This window comes from Mangifera indica, chromosome 19 (assembly GCF_011075055.1).
Source record: "Mangifera indica cultivar Alphonso chromosome 19, CATAS_Mindica_2.1, whole genome shotgun sequence".
Taxonomy (NCBI): domain Eukaryota; kingdom Viridiplantae; phylum Streptophyta; class Magnoliopsida; order Sapindales; family Anacardiaceae; genus Mangifera; species Mangifera indica.
In genome coordinates, this window is record NC_058155.1 from 8,745,709 (window position 1) to 8,770,526 (window position 24,818).

The 24,818-nt window shown below is 35.6% G+C and overlaps 3 protein-coding genes across 4 annotated transcripts; 2 read left to right on the top strand and 1 right to left on the bottom strand.

Annotated features, from left to right (window-relative positions):
* The first annotated feature begins 1,534 nt into the window (after window positions 1-1,534).
* On the top strand, window positions 1,535-6,556 carry LOC123203343. The gene is made up of 5 exons (XM_044619684.1): window positions 1,535-2,737; window positions 2,911-3,632; window positions 3,716-3,805; window positions 4,949-5,722; window positions 6,014-6,556. The coding sequence occupies exons 1-5, from the start codon at window positions 2,629-2,631 to the stop codon at window positions 6,116-6,118; spliced, it is 1,800 nt and encodes a 599-aa protein (XP_044475619.1). The 5' UTR covers window positions 1,535-2,628; the 3' UTR covers window positions 6,119-6,556.
* Window positions 6,557-8,051: 1,495 nt separating this feature from the next.
* LOC123202623 (transmembrane protein 50 homolog) lies at window positions 8,052-10,911 on the bottom strand. 2 transcript variants are annotated; one of them, XM_044618589.1, is made up of 5 exons: window positions 10,642-10,911; window positions 10,469-10,556; window positions 8,730-8,882; window positions 8,215-8,295; window positions 8,052-8,183 (listed from the first exon to the last, which is right to left on the bottom strand). In XM_044618589.1, exons 1-4 carry the CDS (start codon window positions 10,772-10,774, stop codon window positions 8,262-8,264), a joined length of 408 nt encoding a protein of 135 aa, XP_044474524.1. In that variant the 5' UTR covers window positions 10,775-10,911; the 3' UTR covers window positions 8,052-8,183; window positions 8,215-8,261. The 2 variants fall into 2 exon arrangements, with proteins under 2 accessions (XP_044474524.1, XP_044474523.1); XM_044618588.1 differs by having other exon boundaries at window positions 8,052-8,295.
* A 1,604-nt stretch (window positions 10,912-12,515) lies between these two features.
* Window positions 12,516-24,426, top strand: LOC123202763. Its single transcript, XM_044618875.1, has 19 exons — window positions 12,516-14,149; window positions 16,069-16,154; window positions 16,274-16,651; window positions 16,752-16,835; window positions 16,945-17,325; window positions 19,620-19,680; window positions 20,212-20,356; window positions 20,435-20,538; window positions 20,629-20,877; window positions 21,048-21,295; window positions 21,404-21,634; window positions 21,728-21,949; window positions 22,045-22,098; window positions 22,204-22,269; window positions 22,370-22,510; window positions 22,620-22,673; window positions 23,086-23,145; window positions 23,289-23,711; window positions 23,802-24,426. Exons 1-19 carry the CDS (start codon window positions 12,886-12,888, stop codon window positions 23,967-23,969), a joined length of 4,419 nt encoding a protein of 1,472 aa, XP_044474810.1. The 5' UTR covers window positions 12,516-12,885; the 3' UTR covers window positions 23,970-24,426.
* Window positions 24,427-24,818: the final 392 nt, after the last annotated feature.

The window sequence follows — 24,818 nt, forward strand, 5'->3', positions numbered from 1 at the left end:
TAATAAAATCAATTGAAGTCAATGAAAAGTGTTAAGTTTAATGTTATTATAAAATTACCCTAAATCACATACATGAAGAGCTACTAATGAAGAGATTGATTATTGCATATTGTTAGATTTTATGAAAACTTTATATTTGAACTAAAATAACAAAGAATATTTTATAGCTCTTGTAGCAAGTGATATTTTGGAAAAATATGATTTATTTTATTTATTGAAATATATAAAAGAATTAAAATTTATATTTATGGGTATGGGGAGGGGATTTTTCCCCGCGGGGACGGGGCGGGGCGGGGCGGGGATGGGGAGGGGATTTTTCCCCACGGGGACGGGGCGGGGATGGGGAGGGGATTTTTCCCCGCGGGGACGGGGAGGGGATGGGGAGGGGATTTTTCTTCGCGGGGAGGGGACGGGGATTATTTTTTATCCCCGCAACGGGGACGGGGCGGGGACGGGGATTGATATCCCCTCCCCGCCCCTCCCCATTGCCATCCCTAGTCATTGCCGGCGACCTCTCCCTCCGACGGTCTCTCTCCTCCCATTTGGACGCTTGATCGACGTCGGAAGATCCATGGAAGACAAAGATGACAACTTTGTCTTCGTCTTCCCCGACGAAGTTTTTCATCTTCCACGACTCCTTCAACGTAGATCAGACCTCCAAATAGGTGGAGAAAGACCTTCTGAGGGAGAAGAAGCTTCGAGAAGAAGAGGTCATTGGTAATGAAGCCGGAGATGGCATCAAAGATCTCGAAACGAAACCCTAGGGGAAAACTATCATTTTTTAAAACATAGGCTAAAGGAAACTTTTAGTTTTTAAAGTTTAGGGGATCAACACGAGATAAAATTTTAAGGGGTTAGAGTTTCATTAATTTTAACTACTCATAGATGGATATTTGAGATTATTAAAATTAAAGAAGAAAAACTTGAGAATACAGTATACCTTGGGTGGGAAATAGTCCTTTGGCCTTATTTTTATCAAAATGAGATATTGATATTTGGCAGAGAAAATACACAAAATTCAGTTGGTAATGACAAAAAAAGGCATAAGTACAATCCATTATACATTAAAACAATATTATATATATATATATATATATATATATATATATATATATATATATATATATATATATTACATAATTTAGATAAATAGATAATATATTATCATATAATTAAATATTATTTTATATATAATTCATAATTATTCAATCATATAATACCATATTAAATATATATCTAAATTATATATAAAAAATATGTATATATAATTTTATTATATACATAATTGGAGTTGGTTGGAATAAATCAGTCTCATAAAGCCAAATTTTGATTTAACTGGTCATTGATAACTTCGTCTTAACTCTTAAACACTATATTTTAAATAAGATAATGATGTTTATAGACACAAATTATCGTCTATCAACCTAGGGCCATTCCACGCCACGCATAAGTTGTGCCAAACCCAATTAAACCCTCATCATATAAAAGCAAATATTTAAAATTTAAAATTTATTTTTTAAAATTTAGGAATTTAAAAAAAAAAAGGGAAAAGATTTCTTAGAAGAAGAGGGTGTTCTTCATACGTTTCAATCTCAGTATCCGAAACTAACCAAAATTACGCCTCTCTCTGCCTCTCCTTATCGCAAGATTACAAAACCCTAATTTTCTTATCACAAGAAGACTCAAACCCCGTTTAACATTCACACCTCGTCTCCCAGTATATATTATTTCTGTGAGAGTTGTTTTATTCTCTTCTGAGAAAACGCATTGTTTGGATTGCGAATATAATACTGGGCGGTTATTAAACGGTTACGTTTTTGGTATAGTGAGGCAACAATCAATGATTCATTAGCAGGTTAGGGTTAGTTGTATTCGATATTTGTCTCTCTCTCTACAAATTTCCCTATATTTTGTTGAGCAAATATTTTGCTGTTCTAACCCTAAGACCTTCCTTACCACTTGGTTTTTTTTAATATATCTCTGCGTAAAATAACATACACTCATAAACTGTCTATGTTTTAGGGCTTGTCTTTTTGTTTTGTTCTAGGGTTTTTCCCTAATTGTGCCGGTTTATGGGTGTGAATTAACGTTAAGGAACATTGGGTATTCTTTCATTGTTTCCATTCATTGATTGTTGTTTTCGCGTAAGGATTTGGTGCTTTTGAAGAGATGAGGGTCTATTGAGTGTAGTTGTGGCGTGTTTGTCAGCAAATCCAACTTTGATTGAAGATGGAGGTGTAGAGACTATGAAGAGATAGATTTAAGTTAATTCCGTTAAATAATACCACTTTTTGTTGCCGTTGTCTTTGTTTTTGTGCTCTGGTTACAGGCTTGTGTCGGAATTTGCTTCTGTTAGTTTTTTTTTGTTGAATGTGCCCATTGACTGATATTGTACCTGCAAGTGCAATTAGAGCGCTTTGTGTTTAACTGGCGACTGACTTGATTGGTTGCTCTGTCAATTGATGGCGGCTGTGAAGCCAAGTGGGTATCTTAGGAGAAAAGAAGTATAGAATTAGGGTTAGAAGGCAGTTACTTTGTAAGGAAGTATAATTATTCTGTTGGAAGGGGTGGAGAAGAAGGCCAGAGAAGTGAATCTCTTGTTGTATCTGATGATGTTCTTTGCTCCTGATGGAAAGAAGTGAACCTACATTAGTTCCTCAATGGTTGAGAAGTGCTGGAAGTGCTACTGGTGGTGGCAGTACAGCCCCCCACTCCGCGTCATCATCTTCTCACTCAGGTACTCTATGCTCGTCAAGTTTTGATGTGCATTATTTCTTTTATTTGCATTAATATTTATGTCATTCAGTTCTAGTCATGTTCTGTCTTGATGCTTTTGGGCATAAAAAGTTTGTTAAAATTTCTTTTATTGTGTTAGTTTATGGTAATTGGTTTGTTGATTTTGTTCTGTAGATGGAACTTCATCTATACATCACACCAGAAGTAGAAATGCTAAAAGCATAAGCGATTTTGATAGCCCTCGTTCTACCTTTTTGGACCGGACTTCTTCCTCAAATTCAAGGAGGAGTTCTAGTAATGGTTCTGCTAAACATGCGTATAGTAGTTTTAATAGAAGTCACCGTGATAAGGAACGCGAGAGAGATAAAGACAGGTTGAGCTATGGGGATCTGTGGGACCATGATTCTTCTGACCCTTTAGGAAACATCGTAAGCAGTTGGATTGAGAAGGACACCTTGCGGCGCTCTCACTCAATGGTTTCAAGGAAACAGAGTGAGATCTTGCCCCGAAGCAGTAATACCAGTCATAACAATGGAAATGGTGTGCTGTCTGGGGTTAGTCCTGGTAGTAACATCAAGAAGTCTGTGTTTGAGAAAGATTTTCCCTCGCTTGGATCTGAAGAGAGGGGAGTGCCTGATATAGGAAGAGTCTCATCGCCTGGTTTGAGCTCAGCTGTACAAAGCTTGCCTGTTGGTAGTTCAGCTTTAATTGGTGGAGAGGGATGGACCTCTGCACTAGCAGAGGTGCCCCCCATAATTGGGAACAATAGTTCAGGATCTTTTTCCGCACAAACTGGTGTAGCCTCTACATTGTCTGGGCAGCCTAGTGCAATGGCTGGTCTTAACATGGCTGAAGCATTGGCACAACCTCCAGCGCGGGCTCGTGCTGGTCCTCAGGTAACTGGGTGAATCAGAAACTCCATTGTTTATGTAATTAATGAAAATGTAGTGTCTAACCAGGCATTTTTATTATCATTTAGTTATCTATCAAGACACAAAGACTTGAGGAATTGGAAATTAAGAAGTCAAGGCAACTAATACCGGTGACACCTTCAATGCCTAAGGGTTTGGTAAGCAAATGTTTTTAATTCTCAGGAGAGGTCTTTTGTTGCCAAAGTTGCAGTGTTATTAATTATAGAAGTTCATAACATTTAATCAGTCTATGTCATCCAGAGTTGTGTGCTTAAATCTCTGCTAGATAAATGTTTATTTATGTTGGTCACAATAAGAATGTTTGTTAAGTCCTGGTGTTAACCCCATTTTATTGAAATCTTTCAGTGGATTATGATCGAGAAAATGTATATGCTATGTTTTCTTTAATTGGTACTCTTCATGTTTGTATTAGGAATAAGTAGTTGATTCCGGCAGTCATTAATTTTGATCAATTTGATAATAATTACATTCCATTTTGGTCTTGTCGCATTTTTTTTTTTTTCATATTTTGATGCACATTCATCTTATTAAATATAGAGGTCTGTTCTCCGTTTTTGTTTCTTTATTTTTGTATCTTAGCTTGATGCTTTCTTAATAACATGCTTTGTTATGTGTGTTTTGACTTGAAACCCTGTCAAGCATGGGTTGTCAAAGTCAGTGAAACACTTATAATATATGTCAGTTGCCTGCTTCTATTATTCAGAAGCAAGTTTGCTCATTACGTTGGACAAATAACTTTTTTATAGTTTCTTCCTTAGTAAGAAGTGTTGTGTGATTAGGCTTGTAGTGCAATCATGCATAAAGAGGTAGAGCATTATTATTTTTTAATTCATTATATAACTTGGGCATGATAAGACCATAATATTCAGTTTTTTTGGTGGCTGTCTCTATTTCAAGGTTTCCCTAGCCATATTTTAAAGCTATTTGGGTTTGAAATTTTGTTCATTTTCTTGTTTTATACTTTTAAAATATGTTTTTTGGGTTCTTGTGAAAAGAAGTAAGAAAATGAAGACAGTGGGTTCCTTTGGGGCAAAGTTTTGAGTGATTTTAAGTTGAGATACTGATGGAAAGCTTGTTTCTGGTTGTGTGTAATAAAGGACAAATGTTCAAATAGATAGCTTGTTTCCGGTTGTGTAAGAAAATGACAAATGTTTCAGTTTTGTTGGTGGCTGTCTCTATTCCTTTGACTGATTACTTTCTGTTTTTCGGTTTCCCTTGATAATAATGTATAAAATGTTCAAGTTCTAGGTGATCATCACTTTCTCTCTTTTTTTTCCCAGGTGCACAGTTTCTCTGACAAATCAAAACCAAAAACTGCTGTTAGAGCTGTTGAGATGAATATGGTTTCAAAGAATGTGCAACCGCCACCTTCTTCATTGCTCCAGGCTAGTCAATCTCTTCATGGTGCAACTGCAAAGTCTGATTTGTCAAAGTTATCTCATGGGAAGCTCTATGTTCTCAAACCTGCATGGGAAAATGATGTTTCCAATCCTCCAAAGGATGTTGCTAGTCCCACAAGTAATGCCAACAGCCGAGCAGCAAGTAACCAGCTTGCTGTTGCTCCATCGATAGCGTCAGCTCCTTCAAAGACACCAAACAACCCCAAGTTTTCCTCTGGGGAGCGCAAGGCTTCTACCTTGAATCCAATAGCTGTATTCCCTGTGGAAAGGAGACCCTCGTTGTCGCAAACTCAGAGCAGACATGATTTCTTTAACCACCTAAAGAAGAAAACCTCAGTGAACAGTTCTGCTCCCCCTGGAGATTCAGGCTCTGATATCTCATCTCCCACTGCAGAGAAATCTGGAGAAGTACTGAAGGAAGCAGTGGGTGCTCCTGTCAGTCATAGAACTGACAATGGTGTAGAGGTGACTGTCAATGGTGATGCCCATGAAGAGGCCCAGAGCTTTTCCAACATGGGAGAGAAAAGTGTGAGCTGCTATCCAACAGTGGATCCAGATGAGGAAGCTGCATTCCTCCGTTCCCTTGGCTGGGAGGAAAATTCTGGGGAGGATGAAGGCCTTACAGAGGAGGAGATCAATGCTTTCCTTCAGGAGGTAAACAACTTCTTTTCCATACTGTATCACTCCTGTGAGATTATCTCAAAATTTGGTATCTTAAATTCCGTATTCTTATGGTTCTGTCAGAACTTCTGAATTGTGGCAGGACTTTGGTCTTACTTTACCACTTATTGGAAATATGCTATTTCTTTATTTTTTGTTCTGGGGTATGATTAGATTTTTCTTTTGATACATGTGGCAAGCTAGTTTGATTAGTTGGTTAACAAGTTGTGAACAGGTTGGACTTTGCTGTAAATGCAATTTCATTTATTTTTTTCCTTTTTGCAGTGCAAGAAAAGAGGTGGGCAGTTGAAGTTGCCTGAATTTCATTCAACCCCTGTTGGTGAACCTTCTTCGGAATTGAGCTCATCTGACTCTGGATCTGAGGCCTGATTAGCTAGTTTTTCTTACATAATAGATCCAAGAAGTTCAATTTTTTATGGCAGATGGGTAGTTTCTTCTTTTTCCTATTTTTGTTTTTTTTTTTTTTTGGGAAGAAAAACTGATGAGTTGGATAGAAAGAACAGGTGGGTCATGGGTGGAACTGCATTTTGCAAATAGTGCAATAAGTTTCAGGCGCCCCAATCCTGCCTTGGTAAACAGGGGAATTCTTTTTTTAGGCTTCAAGGTTGTTTTGGAGATAGGGGCCGTTTTGACTGCAGTGGAAGATGCTGAGAAAGTTGCATCATTTGGGGTATTTAGTTCTTTTTCACTTTTCCTTTTCGAGAGGGGTTTGATTCTACTAGTAGAAAAGAAGAAAGAGAAAGCTTATGGTGTTTTTTTTGTCAATTTTACCAAAAAGGAAATCAAAGAAGTTTCATTTTTAGTTTAGTTCCTTGTTACATATTTTTCATGTTTCCTTTTCATTTTTTAGTAGATCAGTTGAAGATATTCAAATGCACTTAATTTTGTTATTTAAGTAAAGCTATGTGATTGTAAAAACTAAAAGCTGACATTATTACTAAAACCGTGAACAGTTGGACGTGTAAACTTATGGTATTGTGATTGGGCACATAACACAGTCTTATATAAGTTAGGATTTTATAAACCTAAAGTTTAAATTTAGGTTTTTTCGTCAGTGTTTCACTGGATTTGTTAACCGAGTCAGTCATTTTATAATCAAGCATCACTTGGGCTGGCCAATGTGGCATTTACCGAAAAACTAAATTTATAGCAAAATTTGAGGCCTCCATATTGTTTTCTATCACCATAGCAATGCGAACAAATAGATTAATTTATCAGCGGCTCTAAAAATTTATCAACAGGCTGTGTTCGGATGGTTAAAGGAACGATGTTAACCCCCTTATTGGCTGAATTGAAATTGTCTCAAAGATAAATATTTAATGATATAGAAGCCAAAAAGAATCTGAGCCATTATTTTGAAGTGACAGCAAAAGCTAATATGGGGATCTTGTCACCATAGTAATAGAACTGTATGCTGTATCACATATGGAAATTTTATTTTTTATATCGTGTTATAATTGGTTGTATCATATTGTAAATTGGAATACAACTTTTTAAAAAATAATAAAAAGTTTTATTATCATATTATCATCTTGAAAATATCATAAACACTTCTTAAAATTTTAAAAAATTTAAAATACACTTTTATCGTATCATCATTTCTTTAAAAACGTGCATCAATTTATATCGATAACATATCGTATCAACAATTTTTGATACAATTTATAATACGTATCATTTTTTACTTGTACAATATTGTATTATAAGATATGTATCAAGTATTATAAAATGCTGATAACCATGTTTGTTACACATAGCAAGTTACCTATAGTTTGAATTATGATGAGATTTTTCTTTTGAATTTCTTTCTATTATCTGATAATGAAAAGCTTAACACAAAGCTGATTATATCCAAATGAACATTTAGAGCCCCGGTGGCAGCTAGCATTTTGTGTTAGGAAGCAAGTTTAGAGTATTACTTGGTTAAACTGCAGCCAGAAATAGAGATATCAAATTAACATCAAGGAAGAGATGAATTCCCATAATTTACATTCAATTTCAAACGTTAAATATGCACATAATTGGATGGTTAAACCCCCATTTACTGGCTTATGGTTATGTGCTCATTTTTCACGTGAATAAAACTATATAAACAAACAAATTTTATTAACTTATTTATACAAATTAAAATAATAACATAAAATTGACTAATTTGATAGTTTATTTTTTTTTACTTCAAAATCATTTAATCATACGATGACAATATATAATTAGATGATTTGATTGTTTGCTTTAATCTCACCGTAAAATCACTTAATTATCACACTAAAATCTGTATCAATTGTGTGATAGGCAGAGAAGATTCAGTCCAAGTATGGTATATCATAAAAAACATGTACATCCGGAATTAATCTTCATTTACCAATAATCACATAAGAGATGCATTAAGTCTGCTTGGGGATGTATTACAACACATACATTTACAAAAGTAAACAAATAAAACAGATTCTTGAGAAGACATTCCCTCGTAAATTTCAACCTCCAGATGGTCAATATGTTGACTTTTGTCTTCTTACTCAGAATGACAAGTCCAATAGATGAGTCCACTGCAGGAGAGGAATATGTTAATGATAAAATAGATATTAATCAGCTCAGCTCATAAGATGGCATTCAATACAGTATGGTTGGATAATACAATAGAAACTTGAGAATAAAAACTCGGCATAAAATTCCATCTGAGAAGGTCAGCCTGTCATGTGGTTGTGAATTTTAATGTCTATGAGTCTACTGTGTATTTGTTTTCGAGAGAGAAATAATGTTATCTCCATGAGACAGCAAAATTTTAAACAGCTATAGACTAGACAGCAGTTGTTTGCAGGTTTATCTGGGTCACAAAGACACTCCTATGAAAAGAAGATCAAATTAATAAGCAACAAAAGAACTTCCAGCAACTCCAGTAACTAAGAAACCAATCATTGCTATGCTTTTAGAATCGCATAATAGTCCTGGAGAATAAACTTACATCTTAAGAGCTATTTACCTGATCAAAACAAAAACACACTGCAAGACACCTGCAGTTCCTGTCCACACTGATGGACCAGTTGTCACAAGTGAATCTTGTATTAACAGGCCAACTGAAGCCGCTAGAGAGACAAACGATACAACATAAGCAAGAAATAGCCAGAGCTTCAATCTGTTGCAATAAAGAGAGAGACTATCACCCATCACACCAAACAAAAAAATAGAAATGGGTTATATTATATTGATAAGCCAGCATATGCTAGATTTTTAAAAAAAAAAAAAAAGGAACATCAATATAACTGTTCAGATATGTGCAAAAGTGCTATGCAAACAGAGTGTAAGAAAGTAAAGAACGATTTCGTGCAAACCAATATGAAAAATGGAACTTGAACATATCATCATGCCCAAGGTCAAATAATAAAATCTCTCAAGCATCAATTAGATACATTTGAATAGTCAACTGCAAAAACAGGCAAATCTTTTTTCTTTTGTCATTTTGAAACTGGGGTGCCTTTGCTCACACAAAGACACCAGTATACCATTGAAGCCCGGATTTATTTATAATAGAAAAAGACGGAAGAAGGTATTTAAAATATCCCTTTAATTGTAGGAGTTGAAAAAAGAAAATAGTCAGAGCTCACAAGATTCAACTGAGAAAACAGATGATGATGATTATCAGACAGCGATTGATACAGATCATCAATTGTTCCAAACTTATACTAAAGATTGCATTCGGTGACACCAAATCTCAGTAACCAGATGAAACTGTAACACCAAGCCTCACTATTGAACTTGAAAATGTTGTGTCTCTGGAGAGAAGAGAAAAAATGTAAAGTCCAAATAACAGACAGCAGAATGAGAAACATTCACTTCAAACTCTAAGGTTCTCTTCATCACATGATACTTGAACTAAGCTGGTTCAATGATTTCTACAGAAAAATTCCTCGAATCTGCCAGGCAAGCTTATGTATCCATAGAAACAAGTTACTGAGTGAAAAATTAAATCAATATATGTGTTTTCATGTAAATGATTTGCAATGACTAAAATGAGAATTATGGACTGGCAATAAATTGATCGACAGATTATATTCTACATTCCGAATAGCCATTAGATTCTGAGAAAACTTGTATTCTCTAGCAAAATTATTATAGTTGTCATCATCAATTATTCACAAAGCTTGAAGGTACTGATTTACCAGCCATCCCGAGTTACTAAAGGCATATTCAAAGTAATAGTGAGCAAAAAAAATTTAACCACTATAAACACCATCAGCTTTTGAGCTTCCCTTCGTAATACAGTGAGATAGCTAGATAGGTATAATCTCAATGTGTAAGCTAAAATCCTACCGAAAATTGAATCAATGAATTTAACAATCAATATTGATGCTAAATGCTTCACTAATCACTTTCAGCATAATCATTTTGATAGAACAAGAAGCTCGAGGAAGTCTTATTCATCCATTTGATTGATTTATTCAGAAAGAATGCGCCAAATATTAACCTCAGTTTCACAATCCGTCTAAGTGCACTCTGAGAACTCAGTTTACAAATTACTTTATGCACTTAACAAATAAAGTTCAGGGAACGGATTGAACTCATTCCCAATAGAAACAAAAATTAAAAATAAAACCGGTAACTCAAAAATTCGAACGAAAAAACTCGATCAGCTAAAGTAATAATAACTGATCCAATTCTGAACTCAAGTTAAAACATAAAGAACAAAACTTGTTGATGAAACAACAAAGGTTGAACGCTGACCTCCACTCGCCTTCTTCGTAAGGAGAATAATCAATGTCCTCTTTTCTCACGCAATTGAACATCAAGGCGGCAATTGACGCAAAAATACCTGCCGAATAAGATAAACAATCATATGCACAATCAAAACCCTAAGAGCAAACATGTGCACATTGAGAGGGGAGATGAGGGAGGACCAGGAAGATAGTGAACGAAGGAGACTTTAACAGAACTGCAAACGACGGCGTCGATCCAGAACCACCAACCGGCTCCAAATACGGCTCCAGCCACGCCGGGACCGAAGATCGCCCACAGCTCAGCCAAATCCATTGTAGGTGAAGGTAACTCGCTTCGCAAATCTTCGAGCCTTTTTTTTCAACTGTTTATTAGCTCTCTTTCTCCCTGTGCTGCTTTCTTTGATATTTTCCCGATTTCCCCCTCGAGTATAGTTCACACCCCACTCTTTACCCTCACCTTTTTTAAATTATTCATTTATTTGTGAATAATTTTAGTTTTTATATTAATATAAATATTATATATATATATATATATATATATATATATATATATATATACACACCATAGATTCATTATTTTTCAAAATTAAATTTCAAAAACATTTTATAAATTGTCTTATTTACTTTAAAATTAAACCTTAATAAACCACCGACACAATCTCATTCTTAAAAACCACTCTAATATAAAATTCACGTATATATTTAAATGATATTTAAATCATTTGGTTTATTTTAAATTATTTAATTTTAGAATTTAAAAATGATGGATGGTTGTATATAGTGTCGGTATACTTGTTTATCAACTAGAATTGTTCATACAAAGTAAATGATTGTGAAAAGATCAAAGTTAAAATTTAATGTAATAAACGAACATGCATGTAGGACCTCAAACCATTCAAGAATTTGTGTAACCAATTGTGCATGAAAGGTACATGTCTTTCATCATCGTAGTTTTTATTGAATACTTTATCAAAGGTAAAATATGATTAAACGAAAGAGTGTTCACACTTTTATTATATTTATATACTATTAATAAAGAGAATAAAAAGAGAGTTTACAGAGTTTAAGAGTTTGTTCGTAGTGGTTAGAGGAGAATTTTTTTATTACAAAAAGAATGTTATCACTTGATATAAGATAAAGAGGAGAATTTATCATTCTTTTTAAATTAAAATTTGTCGAGATTTATGAATGTAGTGTTAATATTCGAGACTATAATTGATCTTTACGAACTATGATGTTTAATCAAGTATTGTGACATATATTATAAGATTATTGATATGGGTTATGAAGGATTTATCATAATTCAAATAATATACAATTTCATCTAATGTCATTGTGCTTTTATTATATACTATATGAGCATGCAAATTTGTTAATTGGATGTTGAAGACGATTGTCAAAGAGTATAAAATCTATGTACCATTTTAATTTAATTAATTTCCTTATTAATTATGGTAAAACTAGGGTTGGATTCGAGTTGAGCCAGTTCGAGCTCGGGCTCGGCTCGGCTTGACAGGGCATATTTTTTTAAAAATTTTTAAAAATTTTTTATACAAAATGACGTCGTTTTGATCCATATATATACATAAAATGATATCGTTTTGATATGAAAAATGAGCCGAATCGAGCAAAAAACGAGTCAAACTCGAGCCGAATCGAGTTCAGCTCGAATCAAGCTCGAGCCGAACTCGAACCGTCCCTAAATAAAGCGAGCTAGCTTGGCTCGGTTTGAATCCAGCCCTGGGTAAAACAAAAAGAATTCCTTGATATTTTATGATTAAGTGACAGGTAGGAACAAATCAATGTATGTATCATTTCCTGACTAAAAATTCAATATTTTAAATTTGAATTTGATTTCTATTGTTGTTGTAAAATGTAACCGGAAACATTCTGGAGTGCCTATCAAATCTTTACTAGTCATGTGATGAACTGGATTTGTCCATCTTCCATCCATTGCCACGTGTTAAAATCATGGACGGTCACACTTAATGTTTTTCCGGTCAAGTGACAACACAATATCTAAACTTCCATATAAAATATAATTTATCTCCCGAAACGAACCGTCTTTCCTTGCCTGCGAAAAACGCGAATCAACACTCCTCTCTCTCTCTCTTCGACAGCGAAATCGAATCACGAAATAACAAAACAAGCCAAACCGCATTAAAAAAGACGGATCCGGGACACCACGCACCACAAAACTGAAACCCTAGCCCTAGCCGGGTCTTATCCTCTCTCTTACTCTCTTCACCCCATGAATCCGTCACGTGGGCTCTGTAACACAGCAGATTTTAATTAATTAGGGTTAGGGTTTTTTTATCTGGATGTTCTTGTGAAGATATTTTGGGGACGAGATAGATTGAATTTAGAATCAGAATAGGGTTGGTGTTAGGGTTAGGGTAAAGGCTTGTTTTAGGGGATGATGGAATGTGGCTGTGGAGTTGGACGTGGTGGTTGTTTTTGGTGATGAGCGAAGATTTTCGATGTCACAAGCAGAAGAAGATGATGGGTAGGGGTGCGGACGGAGGTTGCGGCACTGAGGAAAGGCCTTGCCGCCCTGCTGTTCCTAAAATTTCGGCTAAAATTCCGGAAGCTACCAACGACAACAGCTGTATTGATATATTTTCGCAGGCTCGGAAGGCGCTTTCCGAGCGGTCGCCTTTTGATGTTGCTGAAGATGGAGTTTTAAGTGAGACTAATTTGCCCAGTGTTTTTGCCAGTTTGTTAAAGCAATCTGATAGTAGAAAGCGGCACAAGAAGTCTCACTCGGGTGCGGATAAGAAGTCTTTTAACCAGAGCGAGAGATCCAAAGGTGGTAGTATTTGGGTCGAGACCGAGGGATATTTTAGCGATTTGGCATTGCCTGATATTGATGCTTTATCTGAGGTAGCTTCTGTAAGTTCTTTAGCTTCCAAGAACTGTTTTCTGATTCCATCTCACGGAAATAATGATGGAAGTAATGCGAATGTGAGTGGAGCTGAGTGTGTGAGTTGTGGGACTGGAAATGCTAATGGGGTTGTTACTAAGGAGGAGTTTAAGGAGGATGATAAACAATTAATGGAGATTGACAGTTGCAGGGACGATAGTTTGATTAATGAAGAAACAAATTCTTCTAGTGCAGATTCCTATGTAGGTTTAGAGTGGCTTTTAGGCTGTAGGAGTAGAGCTTTGTTAACTTCACATAGGCCTTCAAAAAAGAGGAAGCTTTTAGGTGGTGATGCAGGATTGGAGAAAATTTTAATCGGTTGTCCTTGTGAAGGGAACGCAGGTCTGTGCGACTTTTGTTGCAGTGGTGATACGGGGAAAGATTTCAACAAATTGATCATTTGCTGTTCTTGTAAGGTTGCAGTTCATCAGAAGTGTTATGGCATAGTAGAGGCTTTAGATGGTTCTTGGTTATGTTCTTGGTGTAAGGCAAAGAAGAATGATAACCCGGTCTTAGTGAAACAATCATGTGTGGTTTGTGCGAAGCAAGGGGGTGCTTTGAAACCTATTCTTGGGAGGGGTGAAGATGGAGGGTTTGTGGAATTTGCACACTTATTTTGTTCTCTTTTGATACCTGGAGTCTTTATAGAGGACATGAGAAAGATGGAGCCCATTATAAATTTGGAGGGAATACAAGAAAACAGAAAGAAAGCAGTGTGTAATGTTTGCAAAATGAAGTCTGGAGGTTGTGTCCGCTGCAGTTATGGTATGTTTTGTTGGTTACTCATTTTATACCGCTCTGTATTATTATTATTATTTTGCTGGTACAACTGGAGAGCATGCCAGTAATTGAAATTTGTGTCCTACTTGTCTGCCTTAAACTGGACTGGCAGGATTATATTCATAAATAAGCCAGGCAATAATATGTAGTTCTGTATATCTAATTAATACATTAAAAAATTCCTTTTTCACTGAGCAGTGGACTGGTGGCGGTATTATTTTTGTTCTAAATGACATGTATTACTCGAGTCTAAGATGAATGGATAAAAGGATAGACATACTTTGAAGAAAATAAGGATATATATTTAGATGCTTTTTAAACTTTTTTTAGCCTCCTCAATATCTTTTTTTTTTTTTTCAATAAGGCTGAAGAAAGGTAATCATGTTTGTTTTTAAGTATTTCTCTAATCCAATTGTATAATTCTTTTGGGATCCATTATCGGATATTAATAGTACAATGTAATTCAATCGCTGATATGTTAAGTATGAAATCTTATGTTGTTAGAAATACTATTTTTTTATAGAGTGCAAAGAACACTATGATATCTCCTTGTGTTGAGAAATGGTGATATGCTACAGTTGTTGATCTGGATTTGTGCATCTTGTCTGCATGCATCAGAAGATGTCTTCATTTGTTTATGGTTCTGACTATGTTGTTAGGCAGTTTCAATACTCCTTAGGGTTGGCAGGGAGACTCTGGAGCTTATGCATCTTTAAGGCTGTTGAGAAGGATGTTTAAAATCAACACTGGAACATAACTAAATTGTGGGAAAGTGACATTTACATGAGATACATAGCAAGAGTTCATCTTTGTGTTGTGATAGAGACTTTGGGCTACAAAAATGAGTATTGATGTGTATCTTGTTGAAAGTTTCCCAATGACAGTTGAATATGGCCCAGTAGTTTGAGGCGACAAAGACCTTGTGATTTTATCTATTAATTGTGTGTTTTGGAGCTTCAGATTCCTCTCATTTGTGATTATATATCCTATTACTTTCCTTGTATAAGTCGCAAGAGAAGTGATATTGACCACCAAGTTTGTTTGGAAGGAAAACAGTTATTGAGATTTTTGTGAAGTTTTGTCTTATTACAGCTGTAGTTTACTTTTTAGAAGTAGCTTTTCATGCTAAGTTCTGTACTGCTTGTCATAGAAGTGATGTATTCTCTTACAGAAGAAATTATGAGCGTAAGAGCATTGCTACTTTTTGTTATTAGAAAGTAGTACATTATTTATGCACCTTACTATCCTTGTAAAATAACAACAAAAAGTCAAGTTGTATTCAGGCCTTGCTTGTTACAAAGAAGATTCTATTTGATTCCGTTTCACTTGACATGTTCATAATTTTTGTTCATATGCATATATGTTCTAGTGTTGTGTTTATTCTTTGCTTTTTTCTTGGAATGTCCATTAACCAAGATTGGGTACTCTTTGTGAATATATGAGAAGTAAGAAAAGGAAGTTTCCATGTGCTGTACTCCCATTTATCCTTGCATGTTACTTTTTTTTATGTCTTAGCATTTGAGTTTCAGTTGGGATTTTGAGGATGTATATACAGTTTTAAGATTCTTCTTAGAAGGAAATAATCCCACAATATTCTGCTAGCTAATATTTATGAAATGCAAAAGAATCTTGTTTTTATCTGTTAGGCCTGCCACTTTCTACAATTTTGATATTTAGATATTTAATAGTATTGGCCAATTGAGGATGTGGAGACTTTATTTATCAGAAAATGTATATTATCAAGGGTTTTTCTTCTTTATTCAATATTGAGATCACCTGCTATTATACTTTTTGTTTTGAGATATTGGTTGTCATGATCTCTGGCTCTGTTAATTGTTAGTTATGGGGTTGGTTATGTATTGTTAGTTAGTGCTGCTTCCACTGTTAATTGCATTTTATTGCAGCTTCATGTAGAATTTCTTTCCATCCTATGTGTGCACGGGAGACAAGGTATAGATTGGAGGTGTGGGGAAGATATGGATGTGATAATGTAAGCCAATTCTTTCAATTCCAGAATCTGAAATTTTATAATTACTCTTGCTAGAAGTCTGCTACTTGCATCTTTGTTGATGATGGTTTCTGAAAAATGAACTTTTTTTGTTGCTATAGGTTGAGTTACGGACTTTTTGCTTAAAGCATTCTGACATCCGGGACAAAAGTAGTAATTTGTGCATAAGAGATCCCCGATCAGCTATTGTCAGTGACTCTTCTCTTTCCAATCAACCTCTCGGGACTTTGCTGATGAACAAATTACATAAGGTGAAGATCTGTCGCAAAAATGGAGATAAACTTGCAGTTCACATGGATACCTCTGATGCAAACTCTGATAGATCCAGTGATAGTGAAGAGCGGGGGTTGTCTGGTTCCAGATTAAATGGTGCAACTATGTCTGAATGTGGTGAGGCTCAGGAAATGTTATTAGAAAGAAGCAACAGTGAGGATGTTAATCCTTCTGGCTCCTTAAATTTTGCAATGGTTTTAAAGAAGGTACCAGAAGAATCGTTATTATAGGTGATTAATTATTCTTTTTTGAAAAAAATTTGTTTGAGCTTCAGTTTTTAAAGTCCTACATATGTCAATGCTGCAGTTAATTGATCGTGGAAAAGTCCATGTCAAAGATTTAGCATTGGAGATTGGCATTTCCCCTGATTCATTGAATGCAACACTTGCTGTAATGAGCTTTATAGTTTGTAATCAATTTTTGAAAGTAATTGTGGAAGTTTATCATTTCCTTATTCTTTTCAGAATTTCTTTTATGTGACTTGTTGCTCTTTCTACAGGATGGTAGCTTGTGTCCCGACATGCTATGCAAAATAGTCAAATGGCTAAGAAATCATGCTTTTTTGGGTAGTTTGCAGAAAAATTTAAATTTTAAGTTAAAATCCTCAATTCCTTCGAAGGCTGAGAGTGGAGTTGTTGATCCTGATGGTGTAATGGTATTAGAGCCTGATATTCCAGATCCTGTTGCCATTAAGTCAGTACCTCCACGTAGAAGAACCAAAAGTAGTATGAGATTTTTGAGGGATAATAAAGTAATAGGCTTATCTGATGAGATCTTAGGTGAGAATGGGGTCATGAAGGATCAGGTAAAAATAGATCAAATTGATGGGGATGAAGCAGTGAATTCATGCAAACTATCCATACCAAATGCCACTGGAAAGGTAATTTATGGTATTACAATTATTTGCTTTTGAATTTCACGTAGCAATTAAACTTTCTAATTTGGTTTGTAGGCTTTTGAATTTCACTTGTTTATCCATACCAGTGACGATTTCCCATCATTAATTTTTGAAAAGTTCATTTTTTCACATGTTTGTCAATTCTTTTAGTATAAACCGATACATGGACGGACAAAAAGGTTATTTTACCTAAAAGCCAAAAAAATTAAAAAAACACCAAATCACCATGCTTTTGACCCTTTCTTTCCTTCCCCTCTCCAGCAACAATTCTCTATACACCCAAACACCTCCAGTAACATAAACATAAAAGCAAAACACAAAGACCAATCATCTTTATTCTTCGGAAGTCTCCGGCTATCTACCAAATTTCTCATTCAAACTTGATGGGTTTAATAGGAAGGAGCCTCCAAAAACAGTAATGGGACAAGGTTTGCCTATGATGAAAATGAAGGCAATCTTTTCAAAAAGAGAAAATTTACATGGAGAGAAGAGGAAATTAGTTCTGTGTTCCACATGAGAAAACCACAAATAATAGTGATACTCCCCGTGGGCGCTCTCTGAGTCTGAATAAAGAAAAATGTACCACTTATTAACAGACAACATCCTTTTTTGTTTTCCATATTATGAGGACGCCATTTAACTACCTACCTGAATTGTCGTCTGCACTTTTTCATCTAAACTATGCCACTTTCATTCCTTATTAAACACCACTTTATGTGGTTGCTTTTTACTCCCTGCCCAACAAAACTATAATCAAATCATTGTTATTGATTTGCCAAGAACATTAAATATAAAAATATTTTCAGATGCTGCTAATCAGAATTAGCAAGAGAGCCACCGATCATTAAAGTCTTGAGAGGATACCCATCAATAGACACAGACTGTGCATTAAAGTCTAAAGATGATACCCGTCAATGGATAAAGACAATTAATTATAAAATCTATTACTGTATAGACTAACTCAACAAAAAAGGGTTTGGTGGATAAGGTCGAGAGACTTGCAAAGGATAAAGACGATTTGGTGTTTGTGTTTTGCTTTATGTTTATGTTTATGTTAATGAAGGTGTCTTTGGGTGTGTGGGTAAGGTAAGATGGTTGGTGAGTTGTTGAGTAAAGGAATGTAAGAAAAGGTGGAAAAGGTGGCGTTTTTGTTATTTTTTGCTCAATCAAGTCTAATTTGTTATTGAGTTTGAGTTAATTCCATTTGAATATAACCTTAATTATAATTGTGTTCATAGGCGTGTACGCAACAAAGTTTTATCATATATACTTATATTAGAAATCCCACATTTACTGGGAATTGAATTAGGATAAGTATATAAGTACTAAAGAAAACCTCATATTTTGAATTCCACCCATCCTAGAGGGAATCGGAAACTCTCTCAATGTTCTGTCAGTGCCACAAAGTTGATTTACAACAATCTTGGGTTTACAGCAACACTATTGTTTTGTCATGGGTAAAGTGGATGCCCCATTTGGAACAATAAAGTTCTTGTTTATATCATCTCTGTAACACTAGACTTCTGGTCTCAACATAATAATCAATGGAACAGTTTTTTCTGTGTAATGGGAGTTTTGAAGCCCTATTCTGCTGTTATAGATAGCTTAGGTGTGTGTGTGTGTGTGTGTGTGTGTGTGTGTGTTTTCGCTTGTATTGTGATAATTTTAGGGGGGCTTGATTCAGTTAATAACTGATACAATTTGGTTCTCTTAACTACCACATGCATCTTATGCTTTGGTTTTTCATGTTTCATTTGCAGCTCTACATCATTTGTATTTGATAAGCTAAAAATTGTCACTCTGTTGCATAAATGCATATTTATGACTTTCTCAATTATTTGGGAGATTAGTAACCTATTGAAGAAAACTTTGATACGTTAATATTCTGTAAAGTAAGATGGAAATTTGAAACTGTTGATCTCTAATTAAGCTTCATCTGCTGAATACTAAAGATACTATGAGAGAAGAGGGGCTGTGAAATTAGTTTACAGATCTTACACTATACAAATATCAGGGTGGTGAAGGGAAAAACTGTTTTGAGTGATTTTAAGTAATTACTACTGATAATATTCATGTTTCAAAATGCTATGGATCAATACGTTAACGATATTTGAATTGCTGAGATCCTGCTGGAGGAAAATTGTCTTCTCAAATGATTTTCTGTCTTTTTCTAGTGCATATGTTTTGTGCCTTTGGTTTGCCTTTTCATCAAATTTTACTTCTGTTCAACTTCTGCCATATTTTTTCCCTTAAAAAATTTTCTTTTGTTTTGGCAGAGTTCAACCATTTTCAATAATGTTGAAGATTGTGAGGCAAGGTGCTCACTCAAGTCCGAAGGCATGTCTTCCTGAATTATCGTTTGTCTCTGATGCTTTTCTTGAGGCCAAAAGTTATCTTATTTTGGTTAACATGACTTTTATAAAAATTATACATTAGTTTTTTATGTGAGTTGGTTTGAGGTCATAGTTTCTTCTGATGTCAAGTCATGATAAATTTGTGAACTCCCTTTAATTCAGAATGGGTGTGCTAGTTTATTTATTTTTTTATGTTAAGATGGTCTAGTTATATGGTATTAGATTTGTCGGAGAAAAAAATGAGAATTTTTAGAAGCCCTATCAAATGTTCTGCATCAGACCATATGAGAGACAGTTGCTACTGAATTGATTTTTTTATTTTTGATGTAAAGTTAATATAGCACTGAATATCAACAGCTGTAATTGCTTTGTGTTTGTGATGGCATATGGCCAATGTATGTGTAATTTATTTATAATGTTGACCAACGTTCTTGTCTTGTGTGACCTTATTTATTAATCTGTTAGTATTCTGAGTTTCAATATTTTTTTACCTCAAAAAATATATGTTGGACAGGCAACTCAGCTAAACCGTTGGATTGCAGCTTTTCTGAAAAGTGTCAGCCAGAGGAGGCTGACATTCCTGGACAGAATTTATTGGTGAAAGCAGATCAGGAAAATCCTCTGTGTTCAACTCTGAATTTACTCATCACAGACATAATGTAAGTTCTTGTATTTAAAAAATTTCTTGGAGCTAACCTAGAGAAACAATTTGAACATCTTATATTTGCTTTTTTCAGCAAGACAGAAACTTCTGGTTTTTATGTCCACCCATGTTTGCAAAAAACATTTATGCAGATGCAGGGCGGGGTGCTTTCAAAGAACCAAGTACATGAATCTGATGGTAAGATTTTTTCCTGTATGATGGTGAAGTCTTTTTCTGTTTCAAGTTTACATCCTGTTTAATAGGTTAAACGAATATTTCATTTGGCAGGTTCTGGTGAGGGAGAAATATCATGTCTGGATGCATCTTCCAATGCCTGTGTTTGTTGTAATCATGATAGTCAACATTCAAAGTGCAATAACATGATCTGTAAATCCAGCGGAGTAGAATTAGACCAGTTGGTTAAAGCTAGGAAATTGGGAGTTTTAGAATTGTCTCCCGTGGATGAAGTGGAAGGGGAAATTATTTATTTTCAGCATAGGTTACTTGGCAATGCAGTGGCAAGAAAGCGGTTTGCTGGTCTCTTCTCTCTTCTCTGATGTGTTTACTGCTCTGTTTATTTCCAACTAATCTGTGTTTTTCCATTTTGTTGCCTGTCTTGCTGTTTCTTTTACTAAGCAGCATAGAAATTTAATTTTCCATTCTTTGCTGTATCAAATACTGAATTTCTTATGGTTTTTTTTAAGCAGATAATTTGGTTTCCAAGGTTGCTAAGAGTCTATCACAGGAGATTGATGTAGCGCGGATGCGAAGATGGGATGCTGTGCTTGTTAACCGATATCTATTTGAACTTAGAGAAGCAAGGAAGCAGGGAAGGAAAGAGAGAAGGCATAAAGAAGCTCAGGCTGTGCTAGCTGCTGCAACTGCTGCTGCAGCAGCTTCTTCTAGGATTTCATCATTTAGAAAAGATTCTCTTGAAGAATCTGCACCTCAGGAGGTTATTTTTATAATACTTGAATTGTTTTGGTTATTTTCTTTTTTTGAATCTATTTTACTTCTTGTGGTACTGTATTATTATTTTAACAATTTCCTCCCTTCCTTTCAGAACTTATTGAAGCCAAATTCTCTTAATGGGAGGGCTGGCATTAGTTCACAGATGATGCCTCGGGCCAAGGAGACACTTTCAAGGGTGGCTCTCCCTAGGTCTTCATTGGAGAAGTACTCCGATTTGGTTCATCCAGTTTCAGATTTATCTAAAGAACATCCTAGATCATGTGACATTTGCAGACGCTCCGAGACAATATTAAACCCTATATTAGTCTGTTCAAGTTGCAAGGTCAACTAGGCCAATCCATATACTGAATCTTATTAAAATAAAGAGAGTGATATTGTTCTGTTTTTCATTTTGACATAGCCCTTCTGCCAACAGGTTTCTGTTCATTTGGATTGCTATCGCAGTGTTAAAGAATCTACAGGTCCTTGGAATTGTGAATTTTGTGAAGAATTATTATCATCTAGATCATCTGGAGCTCCATCTGTCAATCTTTGGGAGAAACCATTTTTTGTTGCAGAATGTGGTTTATGTGGTGGCACTACCGGTGCTTTTAGGAAATCTGCTGATGGTCATTGGGTGCATGCCTTCTGTGCTGAGGTAAGATTTTAATTATCCTTGTTGGTTAGAAAATTGTTTGCTTTCCCTTATTCATTTAAATGCCATTAACTTTGGTTTCCACATTATGGTCACAGTGGATCTTTGAGTCAACATTCAGAAGGGGACAAGTAAATCCTGTTGTAGGAATGGTACGTGCACATCTTGTATTCATTTACAAAACTATTTTTCTCTGTATGTTTTATTCTTGCTTGAGATCTATTTAACACTAACAACTATACCTAATGAAAATTCAGGAGACTGTTTCAAAAGGGACTGATGTTTGTTGTGTCTGCCGGCACAGAAATGGTGTCTGCTTAAAGGTGAGATTTACATTCATTTTTTATGTTAATTGTTTTATTCACTTTCAAGGGCTCCTTTTTTTTTTTTTTTTAAATATTAACATGTAATTTGCTGGTGCAGTGCAACTTTGGTCACTGTCAAACCACATTTCATCCCACCTGTGCTAGAAGTTCTGGGTTTTTTATGAATGTAAAGTCTACTGGTGGCAATTTCCAGCACAAGGCTTACTGTGAAAAGCATAGCTTGGAGCAGAGGTTAAAGGTCTGCTTGTTTGTTTGCACAAGGCTACTGTTTACCTAGTCTTTTATATCTATTCCCGGAATTAAGATTTGTTATATATCTTGACTTATTTTTGAATCTCTATTTATAGGCTGAGACTCAAAGACATGGGGTTGAAGAATTGAAAAACATTAAGCAAATTAGGGTAAGGGTGTTCTTTATACTTTAGTTGATTTATTTTGCTTTAGCTCGCTCAATTTTTATTCTTACTGATCAAATGCTTATGTGTATTTATCAAGTTGAGTTCTATTCTTTTGGTTCAATTGGTCGTTGTTTATATTTAGAATTGAACGTATTTCTTGCTATTATTAGCGGATGTATTAATTGAAGAATTTACAGGTTGCATGTTAATAGTGCTGGAAAGGTCAAGGGTCTAAATTCTATTTTTGGTAGTCTCTGTAGTTTCTGCCACTGAAACATTTGCATTCAAAATTTGTGTTGTGAATTGAGAACACTATGATTGGTACTATACACTGTTGTGTTGTGGTTGTGTTGCTTTATCTTCTGGTTTGACTGTGCAATTTGAGTCCTGACTGTTTTCATGAATGCCTTTACAGGTTGAGCTGGAGAGGTTGCGTCTACTCTGTGAGCGAATCATCAAACGTGAGAAGATAAAGGTAACTTGTTTCCAACAAAAATTGTTTTGATTATCTGTGTGTATGATTATGCCAGTTATATCCAATTTTTTGTTTTTAATAAGTTTTGTTGGTAATGCTGCTCTATGTTTTCTTGAATATGAGTGGGGTGCTTGTGGTTGCAGCGGGAGTTGGTTCTTTGCTCTCACAACATACTTGCTTTCAAAAGAGAGCACGCTGCTCGTTTGGCCCTAGGCTGCACACCCTTTCCCCTTCCCCTTCCCCTTCCCCTTCCCCTTCCAGATGTTAGTTCAGAATCTGCTACCACTTCACTTAAAGGTCATACTGAAGATTATAGATCATGCAATGAAGCTGTCCAGCGTTCAGATGATGTAACTGTGGACAGCAGTACTGCTGTTAAACGCCGAATTAAGGTTCCTGTACCCATGGAAGCTGACCAAAAGACAGATGACAGCTCTACTTCGCAAAATCTCTTTACCCAAAAACCTTTGGAGAGGTTGACATTTTCTGGGAAGCAAATACCTCACAGACCTCTTTTATTACGTAGTCTCTCAAATGAAGAGGAATGGAGCTCAAAAGCTCGAAAGGTACAGCTTTTTGCATTACCAACTGTTTAGTTTCACTTACATATTAAAATGAGGATTCAGAGTTGTATTATTGTATGCATTATTCAACAGCATTTTGAAACATTTGAAAAAGAGATGGTAATGACATCAGATGAAGCATCTATGAAGAATCGGAAATTACCTAAAGGATATCTGTTTGTCCCTCTTGATTGCCTTCCAAAGGAGAAGCAGATCAACCAGGATGCATCTTCTGTTGAACCAGTGGAACCTGATGGCTAGAACGACAATAACTGAGCTTTCTATGTGCCTGACAACTACTTTGTCACAGATAACCGCATTCTGCCCAGGGCCTGCAATATTTATTTGATTTTGATGGCGGAGTGGCAGTCGAATTATTGCTGATATGTGATGATGACCAGTGTGTGCTCATGAATGGCAGTGACATTTTGGTTGTGTGAGGAAGTTTGGGCATCATTGTTGTATATTCATTGTTAGAGTAAATTGTTTAGTGGGTGAGAGTTTATTCCAAATCTCAATTGTATTGCGAGGGGCGCTGATTATCTATTAATGTTTGTCGCTTTGGTGGAGGGATGATCATGGTCATCAAGAGGGCTGCACAGATGCTCCTCTTCATGTATTTGTATGCTAGGAATTTTACGTCACCTACGATGCTGCTCTGTAAATTGTACATATTTCTTACAGTTAGAATCGTCAAAGGAAATTGCCTTCAACACCAGATAGTTAAATTAGACGACAATTTATGTGCATGGAAGATTTGGATAATTACTTCGTTGCCCATCTTTTAACTCACTGCCCAACAACAGCAGTCCCAATAATATTTCTTTTCCAATTATTTCCAGATCGTGGTTCTTTTAATTTTTTTGATTGTCTAATATATCAGGTCTCATAACTCAAAGGTCTACCATCAACAAAATTAGAACATTTCTGCTGGAAAGTTTCAACAAATTCAACCCTGAGCTGGAGATTCTCCACCACAGCCCTCCAAATACTCCTCGATGTTTCTCACTGCCCTTTCATAGCTTTGTTGACGAGCCTGTTTGGTCATTGATCTGGCCAGGTCAGGCAACAAGAGCTCAGGTTGTAAACGTAAAGAGGGAAGACGGCCAG